Below are 21,734 nucleotides of genomic sequence, written 5' to 3'. Positions count from 1 at the left end.
CATGAATTCTTAAATCTCATAAATCAAAATTAAGTTTGAACAAAAAAAAATAATGGAATCTGAAGCGAGATCATATTCTCATTATTAAGTTATAAGATTAAGAAAAGAGTCTCAAACACGCCGGCATGTAAAAGGTGTACACGACTTGCCTCTTCTTCTTTTTTTAGCATACTTCTATAATTGTTTTGAAGATACTTTTGTCGAAGGTAAAAATTAAGATCACATGCATCTGTGTCACCTTTCCGTAGACTTTTATCAAATGGAATTGATGAGCACGCATCTGCAGGAAAAATATGATTACACTTTACTGAATCAGTTAATTTGTCTATATCTTGTCTTTAATAATTATGATGCATGGATTCTAGGAAGAACCCATACAAACGTAGATTTAATATAATGTCAATGTTCTTAAATTGTTTTTTTCTAATACAAATACGCATGAAAAACGGACATGTACGGACTATCTAGTTGATTTTTTGTTAAGTAAGATGATCTTTTTAGTTTGATGACCAACTTATGATAGCATGGGAACATTATATTTACTGGTCTGTGAATCCGTACGTTCTTCCGTATTGTTCAAAATATAAAACCTTCAAAATTATATACCTACTATGAGTTTGACCCAGATTAAGTGGTGCACTGAACATGGAAATATTATCATAAACATTCATATATATGGATATCTTCCAGATTCATAACTGTCATTTTGGTCGCCACTTCTAGACAGTAACCCCTCAAAGGTGTTAAGGGAATAGAAATATGGTCACTATTTATCTTGTTCCGATCGGCAGTTAAACCATTGCCAAGTGGGGAGTCCGTTTAGATGTGCGGGATGTAAAAGTACGCAGTCCCGTCAGGTCAGAATGGGGACGTTAAATCCGATGCCTCTTTTAGATATAATGGCACGCTCTCTACACGTTAATTATGCATGAAATATTTGCCATTGGGCGTTTAGCAACCAACTGTCAATGAATCGACTGTAGCGTAACTTAAATTTTAGTTCTGGTGAGACAAAAGATTTGGATCCCGGCATCAAAGCCTCACCTTGGTTTAAAGATGTCAATGCTGGTAGAGAGTGGACGGTTAATTAAAAATATGAATCGTAAAATAGGTGTAGGTGATTATACTCTTGATAGGTCACACAATGGCAAAAAAAAAACTGTCTATGAAAAAATATTTCTAGTGCGCGTTTAATCAATATATTTCAATGATACTTCTGGTTAAAGGCTTAATTCTCAGTATTCGGTTAGGTATTATAATTCAGAAAGGTTCCTGATTAAAACAATAAAAAAATGACAGAACTATAAGTACGATATCCTCTAAATTGCTTTATTTACTAAGATACACTGATATGATGCTTGTTTTTTTTAACAATGAACTTGTTACTTTTGGTGGGCAAAGTTTTCAACAGACACTTGGCATTTCTACATTTTATGTAGTACTCTTATACCTTGTTTAATAAAAGCAAGACTTAATAGTTCTCCCAGTTATTATCATCCATACATGTTGACAAAAGTTGAACATATAAAGCTAAGAAACATAGTGGATCTTAAACTTAGTATCCCCAAATCTGTAAAAAAAAAAAATTTTAGAGGAGGTCATACATGTAATTCTGTTTTTTTTTTACCAGTAAACTATCTGAATTCTGCAACGTATTTTGAAAAATAATTGTCATAATCAAAACCACGAAAGATAACTCGAATCGTACGTATGATAGATATGGGATACGTTTGTTAATACGTGATCTTATGTCAGTAAAATAAAGGAGGGAATCTGGAAAACACGTGATAATTAAATTGCAATTTTTGTGTCATTTTTCGTCAATGATATAACAAATGTATATGGACGAACATCCCAGTGTGTGATTTTGAAAGTCTTGGAATACTTTATTTAAATATAAACGATTATTCAATCAAACTCGATGGTTGGCAATAACCTGTCCCATTACGTCCGAGTTACGTAAGTATGTCATTTTATTGGAAACCTCTAATACGTCCGTACGTCGAGTTACGTAAGTATGTCATTTTATTGGAAATCTCTTATATAAGAATGTTTTAATCGTGATAAAGTTATAGGTGCATATCAATTTGACTGAATTGGAAATTATATAAAACAAAAAAGAACTTAAGCTCGGCTTGTGAAATCTCATTTGCTCCTAATTGTTAAAAACATGTCAAGTGTGTGGTAAATAAAAATGTTTGTTGGCAGGACTTGTGAGCTGTAATTTATGTCAAATCAGAACATATAAAAACACTTTGAAAATATTATCACATATTAGTTAAAGACAGACATTAATTTGTTAATAGTTTGCTTCGTTGACATATTTTTTCAAACCGTCATATTTACGATAGGTATAATCATATAAGCACTAATTTTATTGAGTATATAGTCAAATATATGAGAAAGACATATATTTAAGACAGATATTAATGCACGGTAAATACAGAACTGGATTCTGGCGTCGGATAATTAACGAATATTGTTTTATTTTCAAATGTGTTGCTTCTATATACACGTGATCTATGTATTCCCGCTCGCCGCTCGATATTTTGATCACAATCGTACTTAATGGTTAGGTGATATAAATATATAAATATCTAATTTTTTCTGAGTAGGCCACTTACCAAGAATAAAGGCGTAAAAGTATCAACACTCAAATATAAGTATGATGACATGTTTTTGTTTTAAACTTAAAGTATAACATAAAAGTGAGAAGAAAAAAAAGAAAACAAGTTCATTTGAATTGATATTACTTACAGTGCATGAATTAATATTTTAATCAGATCAAGGCATTATTACTGTGAATTTTATAATTATTGCAAAAAATTACGAAAGTATAAGGCTTTCAATTATTTAAACTTGCAATCTTTGTTTCAGTTGTAATTTCCCTTCATAACATTTTTGCAATCGTATTATTTTGCCAAAAGTCCAGGATTTGCAATAAAAAATGCACGTAATAATTTCTGCGTTTACAGATCATTACAGTACCTAAATATCAAAAACAATAATTAAAGTAAACAATTTTCTTGATAGTAACAAATATAAATTGTAAACAATTGAACAATATTTGCACAAAGCTACTTCATACAACAAATGATGGCCACAGTTGGGTGCAGACCAATCATTAAATAAAGTAAATGCACGTTAAGGCCGCGTGCACATATTTCGTTAGATAATTTAAATTTTCGCGTTTACTATAATTACGTTAACGCGGTCAAAATGGAAATTTCTAATGTCTACCCGAGTAAATGTGCGTTTATTCTGTGTCCGTTTAATCAGTAGTAAACGGACGTTTACTTCAAATTTCTCAAGTATAGTTTAACGTGCAATTTCAAAAGTAAACGGGCGTTTACTACAGAATTACATTTTGCGTTAAGTGATTGTGTAAGTTATAAAATAAACTTCGTGAACATTTGTACATTTTATTTTGTTAAAACGACTTTTATCTTAATATTTTACGGATATGTGTTTAAAAACGTAACGATCCAAAAACTCTTTTAATTTGAAATATCTATTTTTATTAATTGCAAAAAAACAGTTCCAATAACTTTAAATAGCGGTTCTCTATATTTTCTTTTTTAAGGTGACATGTACAATTTTCGACTCACACAAATATTGTTACTCTGACAGAAACGTCGTAGAAATGCATTAAATCCCTTTCTTGAAACATTTTCTGATCGTATCAACTCATCTCTTACTTCAGTAATGTTTTTGTCAGATCTTCTTTAAATTATCCTCTCACGAATGTAAACTGAAAGTCTTGTACGTTCTACAGTTCAAGGATAAATATTTATTTATTCATTATATACTATGATGAATTTACAATTAATTAAAGGGGTGTAATGTCAATCGAAAATGGACAGTTGGCCATTTTGAAGTACCTTATTATGTGATATGTTAGGTCAGTGTATCCAGGATACGATAACAATCTGCGTTAATGGGCGTTTACTACAAACAGTAAACGTGCGTTTACCTTTTAAAAACGCGGAGGTTAATGCGAAAGGTGATGCCCGTTTACTTTTTATGTCTACTGAAATTTCGGAGTTAACGCAGAGTTAACGCGGCGTTTACATGAAGTGCACGCCAGTTCACTCTTTCAGCCCGTCTACATGTAATGCTTGGTCTGCACCTGACTGTACATTGTAAGTAAGATAAATTATATTATATATAGTAAGAATTTCAACATTCTATTAATACATTGTCATAAAATATGATTTTGGTTCATTCTTCGATTAATAATGCTTTTCAACTTTGTATTTGTTTTTGGCATTACAATTGTTCAATCATTTGATTCCCATTAATTAAGCTCCACTAATTAGTTTTGTTTAGAACAACACGATTCAGGCGTACCAATTTATAAGCATGGCATTTGATGAATGATTTTATAAGCATATATAAAAAAGAAGATGTGGTATGATTGCCAATGAGACAACTCTCCACAAGAGACATAGTTTGTTAAAAAATCGCAAACATACCTCGGAAAACAATAAATATTTCAGTCACAGTACTTCGCTTTTTTATATCAATCTGCAACCAGGACTTTTTTCCTTGAAGATGGAAACAGGATGAAAAATTTCCATCATTTACTTGACTAGCCGATTGACTACTACTTGATTCCTGCAAGACTACACCGTCGGTTGCGAGGTTATCTGTGATAGAAGGATGTTTAAAGTGAGAATATTTGCTTTGCCTGTTTTTTATTGTTGTTTGTTTGTGGGAATTTAAATTTGAAAAAACTTTTAAAAACAGTAAAAATAACTGTTTATGTGTATCATATGAGAAAATGAAAAAGAGATAGTTATTGATATTTTATTAAAGAATATCGTTGTAGTTGATTTTGAACAAAACAAAAACTAGGATCTAAAAAAGTCAGAATTTTATATTTTTCTCACATTTGTTGCAGTCTATTCCAGTACGATTGTCCATGCAACCACCGATACAAGCTGACGTATTTGCATTGCAAATACCATCTAAACAGTAGCATCCCCATACACAGGAACCATTTTCCGGGAAGCAATGTTGATCTATGCAATTTTCAGAGCAATTTTGTGAGCAGGTTCTTCCCCAGAAATTCTTCGGACACCCTAAAGAATATGAAAACTTGCAACGAATTTTTACGACAAAGCTAAGGAAAATAAGGAGTTTCGATATTGAAGTCTTTCCCAATCTGGATGACCGCAAATAAATTGTCAAGATGTTCTTTAAAAATTAAAAAAAAACCGATGCAGGTATGCAGTTTATTTTTGAAACTTTAATGTAATTTCTGTTAATGACAAAAACAGGAATGTACAGTATTTTTTTTCAATTTTGCTACATATAAATACATTCAATAAGTTTCCAGGCTATCATCAAACAATGAGGCCCCTCATGGGGGGGTCCTAGTAATCACATAATCACCATTTTTTTGCCAATATAATCACATAATCATTAAATATTTGCTTATCTTTAGTAATCAAATAATCATAAACTAAAAATATAGTCCTAGGTAATCAAATAATCATGAAATATTTGGCTTAATAATCAAATAATCATTAAAAAAACGGCCAAGTAATCACATAATCAAAAACCCCATGAGGGCCCTCAACAATGTGTCTGTGTCACCTATCATAAATTATTACTACATGCGGATTACAATTCATATGATGCAAAAATGAATATGGACGCCTGCCATGTCGATATATCGACTTCGCTCCTTTAAGAGTCCATATTATTCAACAATTATTAGTTTATCACAATGAATTTTTTTTACAAAATATTACAAATAGAAGGATTGACAAATCAATATACAGAGGTCAGAAACCTAAACCTATTGCTAGATTTACCTTTTCATTAAGAATACGGATTTTTTTTTTTTTATCTCGACCATCTGTAAAATGTAAAATGACAAGAATACCGAACTCCAAAGAAAATTCAAAACGGAAAGGTCCTTCACAATTGTCAAAATCAACTCCTCGAACACATCAAACGAAATGAAAAGAACTGTCATGTTCCTGATTTGGTACTGGTATTTTCTTTTGTAGAACATGGGGGATTAAACCTGGTTTTATGATTAGCTAAACCTCTCACTTGAACAACAATGTATTACAGTCCTGTAAAACTCCATTATATTGACAACAATGTAGGAGCAAACAAAAAGAGACACAATAGGTGATGGTCAAAAATTTTAAATCGGCAAAAGCACTTGCGTATTATACCGACATGACGAAAAAGAAATAAAAACTCGAAAACACTGCAAATTGAAATACTTGAACGGATGAATGAAGTAAATGAAAGCAGGTTCCAAATCCATAACATAGTGTTCTAAAGAAATTGACCACTTACACACAAATATATTCACGAAAAGAGGTCACACTCTCACGGAACAGATAGTGCAGACAAACCCGGTGTTGCGTACAAAGATTATTTGTAAGACTGAAAGAAACTTCAAAACTATTGTATGCTTTATACAAAGAATCATCGAATGTTGGCTTAACTCGTTAATATAAGTGCATATCGTCAGGTAACAACGTGAGTTGGAAGATACAATATTATATACAAAATGACGACAACCATGTTACACTAGATTATTAAAGTAAGAATACATCGTAATGTATACCTAAATCGTTTGCTATATTTTTCAATAAAATATGATCTAAATTACTAACCTTTACTGCTTAGTCCACTTTTAGTAATACTCTTTTGGAGTGAATGGGTCGTTATGCTTTCCGCATATGTGTCGTTGTGCTGTGGTTATTCTTTTGCATTCTTGCCTTTAATTTTCACTTATGTGCTTTGTCTCTATGCCATATTGTGTTTCTTTGTTGACATATTTGTTTGCTTTTATAGTAATTAAGATTATAACACAACGTTGACTGGTGTACCCCTTTGTCTTACATTTTAACCTATTTATTGCGGTTTTTTTTTTTGGTTTAAAAATTGTTGTCAATATAATGGAATTGTTTGCAACTGTCATACAAGTGAGAGGTTTATCCAACTATAAAACCAGGTTTTATCCACCATTTTCTACATAAGGAAACGTCTGTTCTAAATCAGGGTTATGACAGTTGGTTTCCATGCGTTTGATGTGTTTGAGCTTTTGATTTTGCCATTTGATTATGAAATTTCCGAGTACAGTTTTCCTTGGAGTTTTTTTTTTTTATTTTACTTTTTGTTCATATCATGGTGGATTTTGTCATTATGTTTAGGTTCTTTATGGTTATATAACTTTTCAACTGTTTCGGTTGTGATTCACTTTTGAGCTTCCTGATGAAAGTATATGCAGAACAGCGCCTCGGACGCACTTTTTTCATTTGTTTAAGTTTTAACTACATATACACAATATGGTCAAAAATGAGATAATGCAATGTATATATATCAGAATTCCTGTTGCAATACATTTAACACTATAGACTATTCTTGATGATCTTGAGTAGTTCATTTTGTAGAGATTTGATTATTTGAAACCAGTGTCAGTTGATTAGTATGCACACGTATGAGATGTTAAGACAATAAATCAATAATCATTTGTCGTTATTTTGAAATAGGGGTAATGTTTGAATCTTTATATGATGTTTGTTTGTTTGTTCGGGGCTTAATAATTTCAAATAATCATTTGTAGTTCACTTCATCAGCTAATGAACATGCACAAAAATGCTAACTTACCAGTTATTGCAACGTAACAGAGTTCAATTATAGGATTAGAGTACACCAAGACATTGCTATCATTTGGATGAAAGGATCCTGTATCATCGTAATAAATAACATATTTTCCGAGTTGATTACAAGGTATACTTTGAGTGATGTTTGGAAGATCTGTATCATTAACAGGGTCTTCATAACAAAGATAACCTTTAGGTGGAATTGATGTTGTGTTTGATACATACAGTTTAAATCCTCTCATCCGATTGGCGACTGCAAAATAAAACAACAAACTATTCTATATTTAGCGGAATTCGAGACAATCAGTTTAATGGCTTTTAAACCTACCAATTCAGAGAATGTAATACTGGATAAAATGGCTAAAATATTAGGCTATGAAACATTAGTTTTAGATGTGTAGAAACAACAAAATATGCACGTATCACGAACCATACTACAAAAATATATACAGCCAATCTGAAACTAAACACAAACTTAATCTCAACTCATTGAAAACGAGCGAAACAAAACACTCATCTCAATATCAGCAAAGATAATTAAAGTGATCTTATTACAAAAATGTAGTTAAATGCCCATGAAATATTAGCTTGTTCTAGTGATTATTCAACTGTTCAGTTTGCAGTCTTTCTGAATTGTTCAAAATAAAACATATTAATTTTGTAAATATCTGAAATCGTTCAACAATCATTAGTTAAAGTTAATAAAAGTTAAACGGAACAAACTGTTGGTTTTATTTATATATGCGTTATATATTCTGTCATAATTGCTGTTCACAGTCCAGAGGTTCCATAAGAGTTGTTCATTTATATGAAGTTGTTTGATATATTACTTTCAATGATATATATTAAAGTATTGTCCTTGGCATCACGGTAGTTTCATTCTTCAACAAATGGTTCATTTATACTAGTAAAGTATATTGTAGTCACGGTGGCCACGTTGGTTGGTCGACAAACAAATCCATAAAAACTTTTTACCCTTAGAACATATCAAACAATGTTTTTGGGAAAGATGATTATTTAAAGATGTTTATGATGTAGGCGACGAAGACAAAGTGATTACAATAGCTAAAATACCCAATTTTGACAAGTGTTAAAGAGCATACAGATATGACTACTGACCGTGAAGTTAATGAACATCGAAATTGATATAAATATGCATCTGCATACCAAAATACAAGAGCAATAACAGCAACAAGCTATTTTACGGGGTAACCATGGTAACAGTAAGACAGTTCAAAATTATTTTTATACAGTCAAATAAAGTCTAAGAAAAAAAAATCGAAAATTGTTTATCAAAAGAATCCAATTTTAAAACCAGACAATTAATTTCTTAATTAAGGTTAATGACCATAACATAGAAGTTGAAATGGGAAGGTATAAAAATGTCCCCAGAGATCAAAGGTAAATTAAATGTGAACTTTGTAATAAACTTGAGTTGAATACGATTATTTTTACAATAGAGACTGAACGCAACTTTAAGAGATTTCTTATTTTTAAAGATTAATAAATTAGATATAAACCCTGATTATACAAAGTATAAACCACATTTAATGCTAAAACAACTTTTTAATCCTGGATCTGAGCTTTTGACAGAAATTGGTGACTTTATAAAGCAATCTTTAGAATTGTGAAAATGAGGTTCATGTCCATCAAAGGTTTTATAACTTTGTTTGTTATGTTTATATGTGTGATTATTCACTATCTGTATTTTATATGTTTGTATTTATGTGTGCTAGACCCATATGGGTGTATTTTGCAAATAAAATTATTATTATTATTATTCAAATAACGGAAGAACTGATTTAGCCACAACAGTGTTGGTGTTGTATGATATGGTTTTGTCAAACAAAGTTATTGTATCCTTTAGAGAATCTACCGCCATCTTCGAATGTTCAATAGCAGAACATATGTTAATCAAAGATGCTGTTCATATAGTGAAACACATAATGAGAAAATATTATTTTGTTCCTGCATACATAAATGTTATTTATAATTACCAAACATAAGCAAACGTTGCTTATGAGAGCAATTATTGTCAATATCTAGTAAATATTGCCCCAATTCATTATACTCTTACACTATTTCTTATGAGAGCTATTATTGTCAGTACATACATTGTAGTACACATTGCCTCTATGCGTTATACTCTTAGAATAATAGAGGCAACAGTACATTCATTGATGCCATAGTTTGCGTAATAATGCTGTGAAACGATGTCCTATCAACTAAGATGATAGGAGATAGCTTAACTCCCGTATCGTTATGAAACCATGGTCATTACTACTATTTTGCAATTAATTATCTTCTTTTGCTCATGTGTACTATTCCAGAACATTTGTATAGAGTCTATATGTAGAGTGGCCAACGTTTTTTCTAGGACATAACTATCTTAATGAAACCAGTCTCTTAATTGGAATAGCACCTACATGTATATGAAAAATTAATTTCATGCTTGTTTATAACTTCAGAGAACAATTGAAGGTCTTTGCACCGAAAAACCATATATTTTGATATGACAATAATGATATTGAGTTAAACATGTCATTTCCAGTGTCAGATGATAGATTAATGTACCGTGATTCCAAAAATATATGGTTTCTATACACTTTTGTTTAAAAGAAAAGATAACTTGTTATTTCCGGTTAAAAAAATTGTGACTTCCGGTGTAATATGATAGTAACTTGACACTTATTCCAAATATTTATAGTTTCATCTTATTTCTACATTGATTGAATACAAACAAAAAGCTGCTCCCGGTTCACACAAGGTCACTTCTGATTGGATTATTTCACGGTCATATATGGCTTGCAACCTTGTGCAAGATGGTCCATGGCTCTATCGTGTATATATTTAAAGTTAAACCAAAAGTCAAAACCTAGAATGTCATATTTACTTATGACCTTGACCTAAATATCAAGGTCATAAAGTAAGGACCTCAAATCAAAAGACCCTAGGTCTCGACTATAGGAATATAGGATATTGTTCCTCACTAAGTTACAGTTATAAACCAGAAAAAAACTCCATTTTAAATACAAAGCAGGTCTTCTTTCTTTTTTACATTTTCATTGAAAAACCCGTACTGGTCAGAGAACATAATAATAATTATTCAAAAATCAATTCAGTGTTAAAACAATTTGGGTGATGAATTTTTATGTAAAGTAGTGATTTAGTCCAGTAAAAAAGGTCAAACAGCAGTATGTCTAAAGCTGTGAAATTGAATTATAGGCCCCCTTAACATAGAATTGTCCATATTTTAAGTTAGAGGTGGTAGCTTTACTAATATGTATATTAACTAATGATTATCAGGTTGTCTGCATATTGATATCGTGACATCAGCCGCAAGTCACAATATGCAGCTTTTTGTCGAGTGAGCAAAAAGGCTTCATATTGTGTCCAGCAGCTATTATTTTACAGACAACCAGATAATCGATTTATCGGGATGTATTTAATTTGCGTATTTTCCATGACGGAAACAAGTGGTTTTTCTTTTATTTCAATAGCAAACCAGAAGATGACGTGATAAGTCAAACTGATCAACGTCGGTTCATATATTATGACGTTGGTGATATGTCGGGAGCAAGGTAATTAAAGCCGTGATATGCAATTTAAAAAAAAAGAGATGAGCAGAGTGATACAGACAGTGCGACGACCGATAATTACCATGTAATTGATGGTACAGTGGAGATCACTTTTAACCTCTCATTAAATCTGTCAGAATCTGTCAGGAGAACTGTTCTAGGACAGTACGTAGAACTGTCAGCCTGACACCTTTTAGTCAGTTCTATCTAGAACAGTTCTAACCTAGAACTGATTTGGTCAGTTCTACCTAGAACTGATTTGGACAGTTCTACCTAGAACTGATTTGGACAGTTCTACCCTAGAACAGTTTAAGACAGTTCTACCCTAGAACAGTTTAAGACAGTTCTACCTAGAACTGACCAATCTTTGGTCAGTTCTACTTCTAGAACAGTTCTGCGGTTAGAATTGATTACAAATTCTACGGCTAGAATTGATATATAAATTCTACGGCTAGAATTGATTTATAAATCCTACGGCTAAAATTGATTTATAAATTCTACGGCTAGAATTGATTTATAAGTTTTAAGAACTCTTTGTCTAAATATAAAGGCTTCGGCAAAATAGCGATTAATATTATAAAGAGTTTTGCTATTTTGCCGGTTTTATTTCAGATTTTTCGTCGGGAACAGAACATGTTTAACCCCGCCATATTCTGCATGTATGTGACTGTTCCAAGTCAGGAGCCTGTTATTCAGTGATTTTCTTTTGTTGATGTGTTACATAAATTTTTTGGTTTTCTTTCATTTTTTTAACATAAATTAGGCCGTTAATATGGGGGGGGGGGGATTATTATTTCAATTGTTTTACTGTTTTACATTTGTCATTCCGGGAGTCAGGATTGCTCGTTTTACATAACAAAATTATCTGACCTCAATGTAATACATTGTTTCCCAATCCACCAGGGGCGGATCCAGCAATTTTAAAAAGGGGGGTTCCCAACCCAGGAAAAAAGGGGGGTTCCAACTATATGTCCTCATTCAAATGCATTGAACCCCTGACCCACCCCCTCTGGATCCGCCAATGATCCACTATTATAAATAAGTATGTTTTTAAATTAAACTTAATCTGACCATATTTAATTTCATCATATAAATCTATATACATTTAGCTGCACACTGCAGGAATACAGTTATATTTTTAGGCAAGGATACCAATTATATTGGAAAACATTAATGATTTCAAAATTTTATTTGCACTCAACTTATAGTACTAGCATGTCCTCTTTTTATTCAAAATATTGAATCGTAAACAAATGTGATATCTGTTTACGAGAAGTTTTCATACCTCGGACGGACCTGTTAAACAAAAATATTTTGACCGCATCAATCTAAACTGACCTTATTTGCTCTTTCTCTCTACAAATCTATATAGCTGCATAGTAATTCAGTTATAATTTTAGGTCAAGAGGGACTGTAATCATCGTAATATACAAGTTACAGCAATATTGGAAAACAATGACCTAAAAATTTTGTTCGCATGAATTTATAGTGCCAGCATGTGCTCTTTTTATTCAAAGTCTTGAATCGTAAACAAATATCAGTAGTTTTCATACTTCAGACTGAGTCGTGTAATAAAATCTTTTGACCGCATCAACCAAAACTGACCATATTTGCTTTTTTTATGCAAGTCTATATAGCTGCACAGTACTTCAGTTATAATTTTAGGTCAAGAGGGACTGTAGTATATAAATAACTGCAATATTGGAAATCAACGACCACAAAAAAGAAAATCGCATAGATTGAGAGTGCCAGCATTTCCTATTTTTATTCAAAATATCGGATCAGAAACAAACATCAGTAATTTTCATACCTCAGACTGACTCATGTAACAAAATTATTTGTCTGCATCAATCAAAACTGACCATGTTTGACCGCATCAAACAAAACTGACCATATTTGACCGCATCAACCAAACCTGACCATATTTGCTCTTTTTTATATAACTCTTATAGTCGCATAGTAAATCTGTAATGTTGTTATGTAATTATGGATTGTTTAATACAAATGAAAGAAATATTGGAACACAATGCTACCTAATTTCTTATGCATCAATTTATAGTGTCAGCGTGTTCTCTTTTTATTCAAAATATTGCATCATAAACAAATATCAGTAGTTTTCATACCTAAGACTGACTGGTATAACAAAATTATTTGTCCGCATCAACCAAAACTGATCATATGTGACAGCATCAACCAAAACTGATCATATTTACACTTTATTATGTAAATCTTAATATATAGATAATTATAACGCTGCATAGTAAATCACTTATAAAATTGAGAAAGGAAATGGGAATGTGTCAAAGCGACAACAACCCGACCATAGAGCAGACAACAACCGATCACGATGGATTGTATAATTCAAATGACAGCATATCCTCTTTTTATTCAAAATATTGAATTGTAAACAAATTTCAGTAGTTTCGATATATCAGACTGAGTCGTTTAATAACAAAATTATTTGACCGCATCAACCAAAACTGAACATAAATACACTTTATCATGTAAATATATATGGCCTCATTGTAAACCAATAATATTTCTATGTCAGGACAGATATTGTATAATAAAGATGACACCAAATTTTATCCACATCAATTTAGCGCGCCATTATTTCCTCTCTGTATCGATAATATTATTATTTAAGGAATAACTGTAATATTTTTTCTGTCTATGAATAAATAACATAAAAAATTTGGTGCACACTGAATAACTCGCGTAGCGGGTTTTTTAACAGTGTGCACCACATTTTTTATGTTTTTTTTCAAATAGACAGAAAAAATATTACAGTCACTTCTTATAACATGTATAATTTAATTCTAAATTCCATTTAAACAGTAGCTAACCATGAAAAAATGTTGATGACCTCACAGTCACATGACTAACTTATGTCTATGGGCTGATAACAAAATAACTTCAGCCAATCAGAAGACGCGTTACATCCAAAATTAAATTATTAAATAATGAACCGTTACAAAAGTGACTTTTTAAGTCAGTAGTTCATGATGTTTTTTTCTTTTTTAAACAAAACTATTTAACGGCATCATCCAACACTCACATGACTGATTCATATACTTTATTTAAAAGTACATGTATGAGAAGTTCTCTTCTTGGAATAGTATACTGTTAATATAATTTGAAGAAGGAAAATGATTGGTTTTGTTTGTAGTCTAACGTCCAGTGGCAAATGTTTCATTCATGTTCAGATCGAGTATATTTTTCTGACGTTCCAGACTGCCAGATATTATTTATAATCGTTATGGATAAGTTTGGCTACGAGATAATGCAAATGTACATAGTATTTTACGTTAAATAACACTTTTTTCATTAATATTCCATAATTCATCCACTGTACAATTTTCGTTTGAACATTTGTCAAAACAGAATCTTAAATCATGAATATAAATCTAAGGCAAACAAGGTAAATTAAGATTTAGGAAGAGACTGTTAAAACCGGGGAACGAAGAAACGTAAACAATGATGTTTAATATGCAATCTTCTAAAAAATATTTCTCCGATGAGTTGGATAACCTTCTATCCACTTGAGTCTTCGATATTTGTACATGTAACTTTTGATCAGTAAAAACTTGATGATATAGAAAAATCTGCTATTATATATAGTAAAGTAAGAATTGGAACTGATTTTTTTCTTCTAAATTCTAAAGTGCCCTTTCTGCAGTGACGTCATTTAGAACTGTTCTACAGTCCTGACTGATTTAGTCAGTTCTGCTGACAGTTCTACGGTTAGAACTGATTTCGACAGTTCTACCTAGAACAGTTTTAGACAGTTCTACCCTAGAACTGATCCTGACAGTTCTACCTAGAACTGATTTAGTCAGTTCTACCTAGAACTGATCCTGACAGTTCTATCTAGAACTGATTTAGTCCGTTCTACCTAGAACTGACTCTGACAGTTCTACTTAGAACAGTTCTAGGGTAGAACTGTTCTAGATAGAACTGTTCTATGACAGGTTAGAACAGTTCTATGACAGATTATTCTGACAGTTCTAATGAGAGGTTAGAAGTGATCTCCACTGTATATAAATTGAAGTTGAGAAGAAATCATAAGATCTGGAATATTATTAGATTTGTGTATAGGTAAAAAATGTATATTTTTATTTGCAACACAGTAAGAATAATTATGAGTACATGTACATTACATTGTTATTTATATGGGTTCTATTTGAAGAGCTCGTGTTATACTATTGCTAACGGTCTTAATCCAAAACGTTTTTTAAAACCACATTATAAAGTACCATTGTTATGAAGTAATAGTTTGTCATTTTAAATCTAATATGTTTACTTACAGCCTTTTCTGTAGTATATTAATATATTTGTAATATATGTCATGTCAAAATCAAACTTAAACATCCACCATGCAGGTTCTTTATTAGGATGTGTGTGTGTACAATATTTCCATTTAAACTGATTTGATATAGGCGATTTTACAGCATTTGCTGCTGTACCACCACCATTTCCGTACTCAGAGCTTTGGTAAGCTGTTCCAAACGGTGTCAGGTTTCCTGTAAGATATGCACAACAAATGCAAAATTAAAACAATCAATTATAATACATACAACTTTCTTGAAGGTATGCTATTTAAAAAACCAGAATAGATTGCTGTTTATGATGTCATTAAACTATTTTCGGCTGTTTATTATGTCATCAAACTATTTTCGGGTTAAAGATTCGGTTCTACATAGTATCCCTTTTATGCTGTATTTACCTCGAAATACATTTGTTGTAGATGACACGGAGTAGTACAATTGCAAACTGCTAATGATCTTCCATGTACAAAAATAATTATTCAGTGTATATATGAGACTACTTAATTTGCATAATACGGGATATGTTCTTCTCATATATTTTATGATGGTATGATACTAAACCACTAACGGGAGGGAGTGTGCTAGATTTTCATATGATGAAGACATAATCATTCAATCAGTTTAATTGGGATCTTGAGCTGGCATGTCAGTAACTGCTAGTAGTGCTTTGTTTATTTGTGTATCCTTGTCATTTTGCTTAGTTTCTTCTGTTACCTATTCTGACATCGGACTCGGACTTCTTTTAAACTGAGTTTCAATGTGCGTATTTCTGTGTGTTTGTTTATTTTACATTGGCTACATGTATACGGGAAGGGTTGAGATCTAACAAAACATGTTACTCACTGCCGCATTTTCGCGCCTGTCCCAAGTCAGGAGCTTCTGGTCTTTCATTTGTTAGTCTAGTATTTTATTTTAAATTTTAGGTTATTTATATGTTTCGGTGTTTAGTGTGACGACATTTTCACTGAACTATAACACATTTTTGTTTAGGGGCCAGCTGAAGCCCGCCTCTGGGTTCAGGATTTTCTCGCTGTGTTGGAGACCGATTGGTGGCCTTCGGCTGTTTTCTACTCTGTGGTCAGGTTGTTGTCCCTTTGACACATTCCCCATTTTCATTCTCAATTTTATTTTTCTCAAATTAAATATATGAAACCTTGTTGATGTAAGATAATTTATTTCGGGTAGAGTTTGGATGCTATATCGTATTTTCAACAGGTGAACAAAACTTTCGCACCACATTTTATTCAGTGTTTGCTAACATTAGTCAAGTAATGCTCTAAGCCCAATATTGTGCCTACTGTTGTTCCTGATTTTTCTCGAGTAACAATGTTTTATTCTTCAATTGTCAAGATGCCTGCTCACCAAAGCCAAAATGTTTATTGAATATAGAAAATTATTGAACACATAGTGGTGTTTTAAACGTCCAATAAAATCTTAAATAGAAATTATAACTTGTAGAAAATTAAAAATGTTCTTATTGCAACAAATAGTCCTATGCATTTATATAAATTTATGTACATCAGTTTTCCTTATCTTCTTTGTTTTTGGTTTCTCTTTATCATCATTTACTACATATTGAAATCTGATATTTTACTGAAACATTATTAACATTGGTATCGTCTATCGGATATATTGATAACTATACATCATTGAGATGGAAGCCATCTCTGTAGGCCCCGCTGTGAATAACGTGTGGTAAAAAAATTGTATCTTTAACATAGGACATGGGGTTGTCATCTGAAACCAAAGTTTTTTGCCTTTGACCTTTGACCTAGGAAGTTGTACATACATTATGACACATCCTCTGGTGTTGGTTAATTTACATGTCAAGTATAAACTTTGAAATCATAACGGTTCTTAAGATATACAGCGGACACGATCTTTACCTTAGGACTGAGGTTGTCAACTGAAACCAAAGTTTTTGACCTTGAACTTTAACCTAGGAAGTTGGACATACATTATGACACGCCCTCTGTTGTTGGTTAATATACATGTCAAGTATAAACTTTGAAATTATAATGGTTCTCAAGATATACAGCGGACACGATCTTTACCATAGGAAATGGGGTTGTCAACTGAAACCAAAGTTTTGACTTTGACCTTCGATCAAGGAAGTTGTACAAACATTATGACACACCCTCTGGTGTTGGTCAATATACATGTCAAGTTTAAAGTATGAAATTATAACGGTTCTCTAGATATAGAGCGGACACAATTTGTTACGGACGGACGGACGGACAGACTGATTACTATAGGGCGATCGCCATTCGGCGGAGCCCTAATAAACAACTTTAGTATAAACATTGGTTTAATACAGACAAACAACACAATTGATGATAACAAAAAATTCGAAAGGAGTACACTGCTTATATAACTGAAGTTCAACAAAACAACAAGGGATACACTCTTATCTTCGAAAGGTTGCTGGTTCCTGTTTATCTAGTGACATGTTCTTGAGCATGTACACTCTGGGGAAAAGCCATGATGGCTATACAAATATGATATTTGATGAGAAAATAAGGACGGGATGTCAAATTGAATTTTTATGCTCCTCAAAACAGATTGGCGTTGAAATGTCTTTAGCTTATCCTTATCGGCATACTATTAACAGAAATATAATCTAACACAGCAAATGTGATGACTATATATAATCGACAGCGTAAATTAAATTTAGGATCAGGGCTAAATTGCGCAAAGTTCACCATCATCTCTTTTATTAATCAATGTTCTTCATAATTTTAAATAAAACGTTTGTCTCAAATTAAAACGATAACGTGTTGGTGCAACATTTATAAACTTTATGATCTACATAATTATCCTGTTATGAAAAGGGAAGGAATATCTTGTAAGTGAACCTGACTTTTTCCGATATAAGACAATTAATTTTTACTTCGAGGCGGACAACAGTGTTGTCTCATTGCTTTCATAAACCAGCATCAATTTAATAAAAAAATAATACAGATTTATGTTAGTCCCCATATCATTGTCAACAATGATGAAACGCCCCAACGACCATAAAAGCAAACTTGTGTTACCCCAGTTTTTTTACTTTGGTGAATGGTTTACCTGGTAAATAAAATAATGGCTCTTATAGATGTAATAACATTCCTTGTGCAAATTATATCATACTGTTCATAAAAAGTCAAAGGCATTTGATTGTATATGCGAAAAACTGATGAAAAAAACAAAACAAATACAATGCAAATGTACCAAAGATTACTTTGATTTTTTAAATGTAATACACTACACGGGTACTTAAAATATTCAATTTTTAAACTTTAAATTTATTAAAAAGGTAACAACTTCTGATAAAGAAAAACCAGCATCGATTGACTTACGTTGAGCTGTAACTGTCAACACAGCAGTTGTGAGAATAACCAACTTTAATAACATATTAGCTGCTTCTACGTCGTAGTAACCAATATCTTTATTCTCATATGCTATGCTAAAACAGATAGGACGAGAAATGTGAAAATGTTTACATGTGTGTACAAGGAAGTAGACAGTTATGTTATACATAGCCAATTAGGCAAAATAAAATGAATACACTTGAATTATAATGAGATGAAACAGATAAATAGCTGAATAAACACGAGGTATAATTGCATTGTAAGTAATTTAAGATTAACGTAAACATGTAAATATATACATTTTTACATTTCCCAAACTGTTGTAAAGGCGTTATGAATTTATACAATACTCATGATACTACAACAGAACAATAAAAAGCGAATTTGGAATTTACAAAAGAAAATCAGCATACCTTTCACCAGCAATACCTTCCATTTATGAAGTGTAAAGAAAAAAATCGAACAGGAAGTATTTCTCCTCTTTAAATGTAAAAATGTAATCAAACCTAATATTTTTACTTAGACCGGAAAAATAAATAATTGTACACGCACACCATGTATTGTGATTAGACGTATTTAATCCGTACTTGATTATCTTACACCTTTGCTTCTCGAGTATACAGTTTATTGATGTCAACAGACGTATTTGTGTACCCTAGAAAAAGAAGGCGTTATTTTATACTAAGGGAAATGGTAAGAAAACAGGTGGAAGATTTTTGACAAATAAATATATACATAATAAATTGTTTTTTTTTAATAACAAATTATTGTCACAAACGCTATTTTGCAAATAAATAAATCCTTATCAAAGAGGCTGGTAATTACAACATGTATACATGTGACGGCATGGTTATTATATTATCATCCTTTACGACAGACAAAACAAACATGTAGCTGATCTGAAAGATACACCATATTAATAACTTGTGGCGAATTTACGGGGAGAGTGCCTGGGCCCCTTATTATGGATCTACATTTATGGTAAGTGCAGACTTTTAACATGTTCCATTCCAAACGCTGTCTAGTTTGGAGCACCCGGTCCAATCCTTTTTTTTCAATCTTGAATCCGTATCTGGTCATTTTAAATCATGGATTGTGTTACAACCCTATATAAAGCTGGCGATGAAAGGCATTACTCGACTAACTATTTTATACAGCCTAGTTGTTCGAGTGATCTAGGACGCTTGACACACCGGTAGTCAGTGTTGTCACGATGTCACAGAAGCAGGGTTCGCTGTACCTACACACTGCCTTGTATATGTGATATTGTTTTGATACTTTTACATCAGAATGGAAGAAAGCTGCTATGTTAAAAATATTCATTTGAATGTCACTGCGGGTATATACATGTACAAATTGATCACCGTTGTCAAAGGTATTATGATATGGATTGGCAAATTGGCAATGTATGTTCATAACATGGTCGGACAACTGAATTGAAACTAAAATAGTTCGCGTTTTTGTTCGTCCTTTTAATTTTCTAATAAACTTCAATATCAAAATATATGAGTTGAAATATCCTACTTCCATAAAAAAAAACAATCATTTCACACAATATACTTATATATAATTACATAATTACAGATGTGTATTACAACATTCTTTCGATAGAAATGCTTTCCATGTAAAACGTTTTACTCATTATCACACATCTATGGAGAATAGAAAGATTGCATATCGATTTTAGGACAGACAATGACAGACAAAATATGTTTTCGCAAAGAAAAAGATCTTAACGTTCATCCCATTCCTTTAGTTTTGTTTTTGTCTTAATTAGCTTTCTTCTGATATCATAAACTATTTACTTAAATTGAATATCCAACTACTTAAAAGTCTACCATTAGCAACTATAAGTATTAACAACTTAGTTATGGGTAAATTTTATCAGATTTTAAGAAAGACCTTTTTTTTTATTTGTTTAGAAAAACATTGTAATGGTGATCCGTTCAAAGTTGGTTTTCAGAATGACGTTATTGAAAAAAAAGTTTCAATAAAGTGTTATATGGGTTAAGGGAGAGTTGCGGATACAGAATGTACTGGAAAAGTCCATTTTATGTAGGGAATAGCTCCCACCATTATTCTGATCAATAATAAAATAGTAGGTTAGCAATTACATTACATGGTTAAGATTGTAGAAAAGCTTAATATTTAAAATGTAATTAAGGGTTGGGAGGAATTTCGGATACAATTTGGTACCCCGAATAAAGCAATGGTGAGAGGAACACCAAATGCTTTGGTTAGAGGAACCCAACAATTATTGTGATAAAATAGTAGCAGTTCCACAACTACATTTATTTTATCTGGTCAAGATTTTGAGAAAGTTTCAATGATTCATTATAAGGGATTTTAGAAGAGGTTGTGAATAGGAAATGGGTACATATCCCAAAATAAAGCAAAGTGCCTTGAAAGTCCAGGCTTACTAAGAAAAAAACGAAACTAAAATGATGTTCCTAAAAAAAAAAGGAAGAGGAGGACAATAGGATTATATGGCTGAGAGTATGAGAAAATTTCATTGAATCATGTTAAGGGGTTAAGATGGAAAAGCTGATACAACTGTGTACTGTATGCATATACGTTAAAAACTATGCTTATTTGCCAAAAAGATCAATATTTGAACTTTTCCCTAAATTTTTATTTTCCCCGCGTTTTTCCGCTTACACTTTCTTGTAGCGCGCCTACACTATGACGTTTGGGTACTGTAACGTCATAATACAGACCCAGATGGAAAACATGCCTTGGCACTGAACGTATAATTTTACGACTGCGCTGTGGCAAGTACGTAATTCCACGCAAGGCGACGTCATTGACAATACGACATCGCCTATTGACAAGTACAATAGT

The 21,734-nt window shown here is 32.0% G+C and overlaps 1 protein-coding gene across 1 annotated transcript in view; it reads right to left on the bottom strand.

The window, feature by feature from the left end:
- Positions 1–18,998, bottom strand: part of LOC143061509 (uncharacterized) — a 48,431-nt gene extending 29,433 nt beyond the window's left edge. Inside the window, exons 1-5 of the mRNA XM_076233754.1 lie at positions 18,882–18,998; positions 15,523–15,738; positions 7,642–7,890; positions 4,893–5,084; positions 4,476–4,649 (exon numbers count right to left, since the gene is read on the bottom strand). Of these exons, the coding sequence (XP_076089869.1) occupies positions 4,476–4,649; positions 4,893–5,084; positions 7,642–7,890; positions 15,523–15,738; positions 18,882–18,936 (886 nt within the window). The 5' untranslated portion in view covers positions 18,937–18,998. The remainder of the gene's footprint in view (positions 1–4,475; positions 4,650–4,892; positions 5,085–7,641; positions 7,891–15,522; positions 15,739–18,881) is intronic.
- Between the last annotated feature and the right edge of the window lie 2,736 nt (positions 18,999–21,734).

Source organism: Mytilus galloprovincialis, chromosome 1 (genome assembly GCF_965363235.1).
Source record: "Mytilus galloprovincialis chromosome 1, xbMytGall1.hap1.1, whole genome shotgun sequence".
Classification (NCBI taxonomy): Eukaryota; Metazoa; Mollusca; class Bivalvia; order Mytilida; family Mytilidae; genus Mytilus; species Mytilus galloprovincialis.
Note: the sequence above shows the minus strand (reverse complement) of the source record. Positions and strands in the feature narration are given on the sequence as shown.